General features: G+C 42.3%; 1 protein-coding gene across 1 annotated transcript in view; it reads right to left on the reverse strand.

Moving 5' to 3' along the window:
* Positions 1-4,189: 4,189 nt before the first annotated feature.
* Positions 4,190-10,711, reverse strand: part of NDUFB3 (NADH:ubiquinone oxidoreductase subunit B3) — a 13,968-nt gene continuing 7,446 nt past the window's right edge. Inside the window, exons 2-3 of the mRNA XM_018570156.1 lie at positions 5,432-5,576; positions 4,190-4,369 (exon numbers count right to left, since the gene is read on the reverse strand). Coding sequence (XP_018425658.1) covers positions 4,213-4,369; positions 5,432-5,574 — 300 coding nt within the window. The 5' untranslated portion in view covers positions 5,575-5,576 and the 3' untranslated portion in view covers positions 4,190-4,212. The remainder of the gene's footprint in view (positions 4,370-5,431; positions 5,577-10,711) is intronic.

Below are 10,711 nucleotides of genomic sequence, written 5' to 3' on the forward strand. Positions count from 1 at the left end.
CCACCCCCACATAGATGCACAAAAATGCGTTAGATGCGCCTACACGCAAAAACGATTGCTCCAATTATGCTGCACGCGTTACATATCGCTGCGAACGTCGCAATGAGAGTAATAATTCTCGGGCCATCAATCACTGATAAGACTAAACTGATGAGCGATAAAATCTTTTAAAGCGTTTCCTATGACAAATTTCCGCTATGTTGGCTTTGCCGATTTCGCGGGCACGCGCAATTTTAAGGCTTGACATGTTTGGTGTCTATTTAACAGATGTGACCCCGCCTTTTATATTTTACCAAAAAATTGTGTAAAATAAATGTTTGCTAAAATAATGAAAGGGAAAACCATTAAAAAAAATAAATATTCTGTACTTTTTTTGTTATACCGGTATTAGTAAAAAATAAAACCCCCAGTGGTTAATAAATACCACCAAAAGAAAGCTCTATGTGTCACCAAAAAATGATATAAAATTAATTTCAGTACAGCGTTGCATGATGGAATAAACGTCAGCCAAAGTACCGCAGCGCTGAATACTGAAAAATGGCCGGGACAGGAAGGCGGTGTAAACACCCCGGTCAGCTAGTGGTTAAAAGGTATTATTTTTTTCTTTTTAACTATGCTAGGCTACCGTATATACTCGAGTATAAGCCGAGATTTTCAGCCCACTTTTTTGGGTGAAAAGTGCCCCCCTCGGCTTATACTCGAGTCAGAGAATACAGTTTTTCTATAACCCCTTCCCGACCGATGATAGAATGATCCCTTTACGATTGTTCAGTTCATTAATGACTGGTGCTGGGATAATTCCTTCATTCGGTCCAAGGCAGACCCTCAACAGCAGATTAGGTGGTCACAGTCCTGTAATAAAACCGAGAGCTGATCGCTGTGATCTCAGAGCTGTGACAGTCACACAGCTGGCTGCTGCTCACTGTGCGTGATTCTGTTTGTGTTCCAAAACTGATACAGGGTATCTCTAAAGCTGCCCATACACCTTACGATTATCGGACAAAACTTTTCGTCCGATGATCGAACCGTCGTACGATTTTCGTATGACGGCCCCATCATGCCCCGATTATCGAAAGGTTCAATCAGCGGTAGTTAAAAAACAAAACACCTGGACGACTTGCGGTAATTGACCGCAATTATTTTCGTTTGCGTAGTGTTAATCGTACGACTTTTGACGGACGGAAACGCCACCAACCATGCGAACATCGTACGATCGACCAAAGTTTTCAAACATGCTTAACCGTCAAAAGTCGTACGATTGTACAGTACTATCGGTCGGGCACTCTACGATTGTCGGACGAAAAGTCCATCGCATACGATTATCGTAAGGTGTATGGGCACCTTAAGGAGAATGCTCCTAGTTTAAAAAATAAATAACGTTTAAAAAAAAAATTCAATAAAAAAGTTTCATAAAAAGAAAATATAGTGCCGAGGAGACTATTTAAGATAGGAGAAAAACTTACTACATTCTAAAATTGTATTTCACTCCTTGTGACCTATAACTGACCTATAACTCCCAAAATAAACTGAAATCCCAAACATATGATATACACTATAAATCAGGACAAATAAAAAAATACATTATGAATTACTTTGTTAGCTACACTAATTATGTACACGTTATTATTGTCAAAACTGTGAAAAAGGTGTTTGTTTGTTTTTTTATTTAAAAAAAAGAATTTATATATGCATACTGGTGAAACTCGAATAATTAGAATATCGTGCAAAAGTAATTGCAGTAAGTGCTGCAAAAGGGGCCCAAACCAAGTACTGAGTACATATGCATGCTTGTACTTTTCAGAGGTCCGATATTGTTCTATGTACAATCCTTGTTTTATTGATTGCATGTAATAATCTACTTTTTTGAGGTTGTGGATTTGGGGTTCTTGGGGTTTTCATGAGCTGTAAGCCATAATCATCACAATTATGACAAATCACGGCTTGAATTATCTTGCTTTGCATGTAATGAGTCTATCTCATATATTAGTTTCACCTTTTAAGTTGCATTAGTGAAATAAATGAACTTTGCACGATATTCTAATTATTCGAGTTTCACCTGTATATCACATCAAATTAAAAGTGCATTACACTGTTTTTGTCCTTTAAAAAAACAGTGTAATGCATGAGGAAGATGGAAATTATGGTTAAACAAACACATAGCAAAAATGGCAAAATTGCTACACTCCCCAGAAGCGAAAACATTTTCTAAAGCGGTGTCGCTGAAGCTGGCCATACACCTTACGATTATCGTTCAATTGCTTTCGTCCCATCATCGAACCCCCGTTCGATTACTGCTCGAATACCTCATCATGAGCAGACCAATGTCGATTTAGATTAAGGTTCTTCAGCAATACTAACTGACCGAATTTTGTCGATCGAAAGAACGTATTTTCTTTGCGCATGTGCAGTGTTTTTTTTGTATGAAAATTCCACTAATCCATCGATTTTCGTACGATTCAAAAAAAGTTTTCCAGCCTGACCGTTCAAGGAAATTCGGCCAGTTGTAAAGTAATTGTGAGCATTCACTTCCCGATTATTGCATGAAAGCCCGATCGTGTTCGATTTCCGAATGATAATCGCAAGGTGTATGGGCACCTTAAGGGGTTAAGCCTTTAGGAAATATTTTCATGGATAACAACATAAATGATGCATCTGTTTTAGGGCCCGGTGTCAGGTGGTCTTCAATACCTTGTTCACTGGAAGGGTTATCCTGTTACGGAACGCTCCTGGGTACCTGCAAAGAATTTACATGCTTCTGCTCTAAAGGTGGCCATACACTCTAGAACCATCGCAATACACTCTAGAACCATCGCAAGACTTTAGTCTTGCGATGGTTGTACAGGGATTAAAAAAACGTACGATCTGCCTATCTTGGACAGGCAGATCGCACTCTCGATCATCACAAGCCCGCCCCCGAGGGGCGGGCTTCCGATGACCGCAATGCTGAACGGGCAGTGTGCACGTGCGCACACCGGCCCGTTCGGCATTTGTCTTCCGAGCACCGTTCTAACCAGCCAAGAATCATACGCTTCCCGGCTGGTTTTCGAACATGCTGGTTCGACAGAAGACGTGCGACCGTACAGGAGAAACGGTCGCACGTCTCCGTTCACACTGCCCGATTATCGTACGAAAAACCGATCGCATACGATTATCGTACGATAATCGTGCAGTGTATGGGCACCTTAATACTGCTCTCACCACTAAACCTCGCTAGGTCCCCACAGGGGTCCATTAGGATGGGGGCCCTGCCAGGTGCTTGTCTGCCCAGTACCTGTTTTCTGGCTGTGAGGATTTGAACCTGGGTCTCTGGGGTAGAAGTACTGAGGCATTGCCTTTCAGCCACAAGGAAGATTCACCTTTGCATTGCAGTTATCTATTCAGCAGCTTTTCTCTCTAGCTTCACCTGCTTGCCAGCTGCAGTCAATCCACAATCATCTCAGCCTTTAAATACACAGCACTCCCTGTGCTCTGAGCCTGTTTATTTGGGTTTGTTCCTGAGTATACTGCCGCTGGATTGATCGCTGAATATTACTGAGACTTTGGCATGTTTCCTGACTACTCTTCTGCCTGCTAATTTTATACCTCGGCCTGTTTCTCGACTACTCTCCTGGATCTTGATTTTGTACTTCACTGCCCGTCTGTTGCCGATTCCACTTGCCTGACTACGCCTAGCCTTATCCTCAGCCTCCCTCCACTTCGGACTCTACCTTTCCACAGGTACCTTACACCTGGTTCCTGACATTTGTCTACCGGAAGCTAAACCAGCCCTATCTAGTGCTAGCGTGCTTTAATACAATGCTCTTAACTACAAACACTAGGTATGAGATTAGAGCCAGACTCGTCCTGTATCGCTTCTCTTACATTTCAGCAACAAAAGGTACTCCTACTGTCAGCGTGATCTAAAATTCTAGTTGGTGTAAAACATAATAGATTTTTTTATCCAAAAGAAAAATCACACAGTCAACAAAAAAAGGGAATTGAACAACATGTGTTTTAATGCATCTGAGAAAATCATGGACTAGTTTTCTTTCCGATTACACATAGGAAACTCTCTTGAAATGATGTTAAGCTTCACTGATATTACATTGTTGTCTTTCCCTTTGATTTGCACTTAATTTTTATGTTTATCTTAGACAGTACAACATGACTGCACATATAAATTAGGACAGAGACTTTTAATAAAGTTCTTTTTAACATGTTTTTAATCATATTTTAATGGTGACCACTGTCTTTCTTTGGCGGAAAAAAAGCATATTCCACACCAAGTGACACGGCAAAGGCAAGAAACCCCCATTTAAAACCTCTGAAGAGAACTTGGGTTATTGTGGCAGGTTTAGAAAACTCTCCCATGAATCTCCAGGCTTCATTCCTGCAAAGAACAATATTAGAAAAAAAAAAGGTCAGCAAACATAAAATGGGTAAAAGAGAATATACAAGAACACACATATCAACTTAGGGGATCAGCATTGGTACAACACCCCTATGAAGACATCCTGTTGCGATGTAGGAGCATGCTGTTGCTACACTGGCTTTGGTTGGGATTGTCCTTTTTACCGTGACTGCGCCCACCTTTGTTGCCTCTCCTGCAGCCCCCTAGGAAGGGGGGTAACTGCTGTGCAGATGTGAATGTGCTTGTTCATGTAAGCTGGGTATATATGTATCTGTGACCTCTTGAAGAAGCTACTTTGTAGCAAAACGTGTAGCAGAAAGGAGCTTCTAGTCTTTATCCACGTTTTGAAGCGCTATATGTTTCATCTTCCAACAAGGGACTATCATGTGATGTGGTACCGCACATTATCATGGGGTTCCACTATCACAGCATGGTTGTAAAGTTTTTGTATGCATTTTTAACATGTGTAAATAAAATTGATGGTTTTTACATTGGATGTATGTTCTTGCTAGCTGGTTGTACCTTTTCTTCCTGGGTCTAAAAGAGAATTTACAACTTCTATCAAAGGGAAGGTTACTGCAAGCATAATATCAGATGTGCTGAAAGAGACTCACTGTCCCTGTTCTCATTCAGGCCAAAATGACTACCTCCTGATAGCCCAACTCCACAGACAGGTATATATACTGACCAACACTCCCTTGCTGCCTGATCTCTGATGGAATACACCTTGCTCCAGTTTTGGATGTCATAGAAGCTTACCTAGGTGTATGATCCCCCACCACAAAATGACAGTGTTGGCTGCTCGCCTTCATAGCATAATGTGGAGGAGTTTTTATAGTCCAGAAGAGAGAAATGGGCAGGGCTGACAACACTGCTGGGAATGTAAGTGCAGCAGAGGCAGAATTGTCGGCTCACTAAAGGAAATCAGAAGCTCAACGGGTATTTTTCTGTACTTGCAGCATTTTTAGGTGAAATGTACATGTATTGAAGAGATGTACCGAGTATATATTTTTTATTTGGTTTCATAAAACCACAATTTACCTTAACCATGGATCCCTCAAACCCCTTTTTGCGAGCCTGGCCTGAACTTCTTCCAGAGGTGTGCCCTCTATTTTCCATATCCTGTAATCTGGTATATGCAACTTCTTAGGCCCATGTCCGTGGTGCTCATGTCCATGACCCATACCTGTGTCAATGTTTAAACATTAAAAAGATCACACATGCATAGACATAAGCCTGTCTAAAATCAACTTTATAGAATAAAAAAAAAAGAAAACTACACACAAATTAAAGCTCAAGTCTGCACAAATCCGATTTTTGTAACTACTTATTAATCCGCAACAGAAAGGTTGCTCAGTTTTGCCATCATAATATTACTACAGTGCATACTGTTGTACCTACTGCAAAAATAGTCCTGTTAAAGTGTGAACGTTTGTATAGAAGCAACTTACAAGAGCAAATACTGCCATCTATGGGTGAGTTACCATACAGCTAAAAGCTCCTGTGTGACAGTCTAAGGGCTCATTCACACCACATCCAGATCATCTCCAGACCAGACCTGATTGTTTCCAGACCCAAAATGCATCCCAATGCTATTTCTGGCCTCCGTTCACACCAGTGCAGTCAGTTCCAGACCAGAAAAATACTGCATGTCTCATTTTGTCTGGTCTGGAATGCACTGGAACTGCAGCAGGTTTACACTATTTTCCGGACCAGATCTTTGAACTTGCCCTCAAACAGGTCTTAAATCCAATTACAATGTGGCACAAACCTCAAAGTAAACAAAAACTTATTTTACGCTCCCTGACTGAGCCAAATTCTTCTTTATTTCTGTCTCTCATGTTCCTGCTGCCAGACACTGCAGCTCATAGTGGGAGAATTTAAGCATCAAAAGGAAGTAATGTGAATCCAGAAAGCAGTGGGCAGGACTAGGTGTACCAAGGTGCTGATCAACAAATGACAGGCTTGTGAATTAGCAGTGATGATGCTGATAGCTACACCCCCTGTAACCTATGACACTGTAGTGCAAGCAGACACAATCTATATAAGAATAGCAACTCTGCTCTGGATTCAGGGGCAGTGCAGCATTCTTTTCAGGAAGTTGCATTCGGTGGACTTCACTGGCAGCCTCAACAGATATTTGTGGGACTGAGGGACCAAGAGAAAACTATAAGTGCGGATGCACCTAAAGTGACACTAAACTCAGGAGTTAAAGTGACAATAAGCCCTCAGATTTTTTAACATAAAACAATACTGTAATGTGCGCCTTACTGTAACCCTATAACTATTAGCAAAAATGTATCTTATTTGGGTATCACTCAGCTGTAGATCCTCAAATCATGTCTGAATTCATGCAGACACTGTCCACCATGGGAGGCCATAGTGCTACTTTAAAGTAGAAGTAAAGCTAAAAACAAAAACAAAAACAAAACCTGTCGATTGGCAGGCTTACTTTGGCAGAAGAGACTGTGTAAGGCGAGCTGAGATAAAATAATTCTTGTGACATGCGCAGGAGCCATGTCATTGGGCCTGGCCAATCAAGCAGCCACACATTCAAAACCTGGAAGACGACCGAAGTCTGCCATAATGTGCTAATATACTGTGCATGTTACTAGCACATTATGGCTAAATACTCCAGGGGGACTTTTAAGGAAAGGTAATAACGTGGACTGATGAATTAGCAATGTATTGGGAAGAAAAATTAATGTCGTTGGCCACAGTGACCAATCATGTTTCATCCTTTTAGTGGAAATGAAATCTGGAAACTGACTGGTCAGTGTATTTTAGTTTTCAAGAAAACAAAAAACATAAAAATATTTACACACTTCAGTCTACTTCCATGTGTTGTTTCCTATGAGTAACACTTTGAAGTGACCTTCAAGGCAAATCCCCCCCATGCTAGTGTAAGGACTTGCATTAAATGATGCCTCTTGATCCGATCATCTTCTTTCCAGTAGTTTTCAGGAGTCCCTCCAACGCTGGTGCCAGTCTCTGATCCAGCGCTGACTCCTGTCTCTTCCTGTCCCACGGAGTCTGTGCGGGTGCATGCTGCCTGCATTGACTTACCTTGTGTCTCCCCCTCTTCTCCCGGCTTAAGATCTGTACTCGCCCCATGATCCTTTGCGCCCGCTGAGACGGGAGCGCGCGGTGGAGACATAGGTCAGGTTTCATCCTCTTTAAACTTTTTTTTTTAGGTTTTTGCATATATCTACTGCTTGCTAGCAATAGATATATGCAAAAAAAACCCTGAGGGTTTATTTATTTAAATTTGTCTTCTTTCCTTGACCCAAGCAACAGTACTACATTTGCAGATGGGACTTCACAGATTTATCATCCCCCTGATCCTGTAATGGGTTAAAGGGACTTCGGGGAAATATTAGGAGTCTACACAGACCCCTGATATTTCCCTTCTAAAAAAGAAAAAAAAAAAAGAGAGACAGAGGACTCTGTGTCCTCAATCTCTTTTTCTGCAGCCCCAGTTATAAATGAACAGGAATCCTCCATACTGAGTGTTCCTGTTCATTCATAACTTGAGGACAGAGTAGGTTTACTATATCCACAATGATTAATGAACAGGAGGTGATGTAGATCACTTCTCATTCATTCATAATTGAGGCTATAGTAAACATACAATGTCCAATTATTTACAAACACTCAGCGGTTGCTGAGTGTTTGTACCTCGCTCTCCTTCCTGACAGCTGTCACAGGAGGCTGGGCGGGGCGGTGCAGGAGGAGAGCTCAGCCTCCTGTGACAGCACTGGCAGTCTCCACCCCCACACCGCTCTATCGATCTGTGACAGGAGGCTGAGTGGTGCGGAGAGACGCCGGCCGCCCACAGCGCTCTCCTCCCGCAACGCTCAGCCGCCTGTGCAGTTTCTCTCCTCCCCACTGGGACACAGAGCAGAGCCCAGCGGGGAAGAGAGAATAGGATGCACCGCTGAATCGGCAAGAAAATGGCACTTTTGACATTATGCCAAAAGTGCCATTTTCGCCCGATATGTTTCAGCGGCCGATATATGGGTGCATCCCTAGTCACAACAAAGCGGAAGTTTAGGAGGAATGGGAGAGCATCTATGAGAGTGATGTCACATTTTAAAGTTTATCTGGATCTATCAGGAAAACTTTTAGCATGTTGGACGACTTATGAAACAGAAGGCTTGTATCTTCTTTGATCATGCTTGCCGCTGTATTTTTCTAGAAAGTGAAACCTCAAACATTTCTTTTTCCATCTGGATAGAACTAGGAATGGTTAGACTCTTCCACAGGATTTTACTGCTGGGTGTCCACCCTCAGAAGATTTTTCATCTCTTAAAGTGTGTTTACCAGGACAGATGTAAAGCAGGGTTGGACAAATTTATACTGAATTCAGGAGCCAGTCTGTCCAATCCAGGAACCAACAATATATATTTTTTTTTTTAGGAACCAACTCCATTGACAATAACTAGAGAAAACCTCAAAAGGTTAGGTGCCAGCTGTAATATACCAGCGACAGTATGAGTAGCATTATTAGCTTGGGGGACTCTCTGTACAACGGGGAATGCTAGAATTCGTTGCACTACAGGGAACACCTGGGGAACTTCTACTACAGAAAAGCTGGGGGTGGCGGGAAAGGGGCTCATTGTCCTGAAGTGACAAGATCCAAACACTACTTTGATCGTTCAGGCACACACTCTAGATACATGTAGGTGTTCCTGTGTTTTTTCATTTGGTTTAATAAAGTGTGGCTGATTTTTTTTTAAATGAAAGTAAAACAATTTGTGAACTAAATGATCTATAGGTTTTTCTGATACATCAAATATACTCAAGAGGAGTCTGTTTTTAAATGAATTACAGTGACCCAATGTAGCTTGTGTGTAGCAATATTTCTCTCTCACTTGGGTTAAAGTTATATACAGGGCTTGAAAAATCTGATAGTGTCTCACCAGTCAGTCAAAAATTTCACCAGTCAGCATGACCGGACTATAGCCTTGCAATTTATGTTAAAAAAGTTTGGGGACAGATAGAGCTTTCTTTTGGAGGTATATAATCACCACGGGGGGTATTTTTTTAAAAACTATATAATAAAAAAAGTACCATAAATGTAGAAAAAACAAAACAATAAAGTTTCCCTACGTTATGTTTTAAAACATTTATTCTTACCCAAATTTTTTAGTAAAACATAAAAGTCGGGGTCACGTCGGGTAAATAGACACCAAACATGTCAAGCCTTAAAATTGCGTGCGCCAGCAATATCGCAAAAAACACCCATAGGCGACGATTAAAACGCTTTTACTGCTCATCAGTTTAGTGTTATCAGTGATTAAAGGAGAACTATGGGGTTAGGGATTTTCCCCGTAGTTCTCCTTAGGGTAAAAAGAGGACACAAACTAGCGTCCTCCAGTCACCCTAAGCTCAGTATATAGGGAGCTGCAGCTCGCGGTATACTGAGACACCGCAGCTGAAGCGGATCCCGACAATTATGTCTGGATCCGCCCAGCTGCGTGAGTGACAGCTGGCTCTGCCTATCTAGAGGCAGAGCCAGCTGTACCTGCCCCTCCCCCATCCATTCTGCCACTCAGCGCTGGCGGAGCGGGGAGGGGAATCCAGCCCCTCCCCTGTCACGGCTCTGTGCCGTGACAGGATCGAGAGGTGAGCGAACGCCGGTATGTGTTCGCTCACTTCCCGATCTACTGAGCCGACCTGTGACAGTGTCATTGTCACAGGTCGGCTAGAACTATGAGGTGAAAAGCACTCACCTCATAGTTCTCCTTTTGGCTGGGTTCCCACCTAGGTGTTCGAAATATACGTGTATGACGCGCGTTTTGGGGTGCATGTTTTAACCGCGATTTGCAGCCCTCAAAACGCGCATCACCATTGCGTGTTTACGAGGACTATCTGGCTGTATCCTAATGGATACGCGCGGTAATACGCCTCAAAGAAGCTCCTGTACTTCTTTGGGCGTAGGGCGTTTTTCAGCACGTTCCGACACGCCGAAATACGCCCAAGTAAGAACCATGCCCGTAGGAAATAATGGGATTTCACTTGCTGGGCGTTTTACAGCGCGTCGATCAGCGCTGTAAAACGCCCAGGTGTGAACCCGGCCTTAATGGCTCTAAAATTATTGCTCTCACTCCGACGTTTGCGGCGATATGCAACATGTGCGGCACGTAGGCGCACCCGACGCATATATGCGTGTGTATGTCGGGGGCGGGGACTTAAATTAAAATAAATAAATGTTATGCTTTATTTTTTTTATGAAACTTTCATTTTTGTATTACTTTTTTTTTTTTTTTTACACACAACTTTATTTCTATTACATGGGGGGGTAAGAAGCCCCCTATG

This window comes from Nanorana parkeri, unplaced genomic scaffold (genome assembly GCF_000935625.1).
Source record: "Nanorana parkeri isolate BGI_ZX_2015 unplaced genomic scaffold, ASM93562v1 scaffold1465, whole genome shotgun sequence".
Taxonomy (NCBI): Eukaryota; Metazoa; Chordata; class Amphibia; order Anura; family Dicroglossidae; genus Nanorana; species Nanorana parkeri.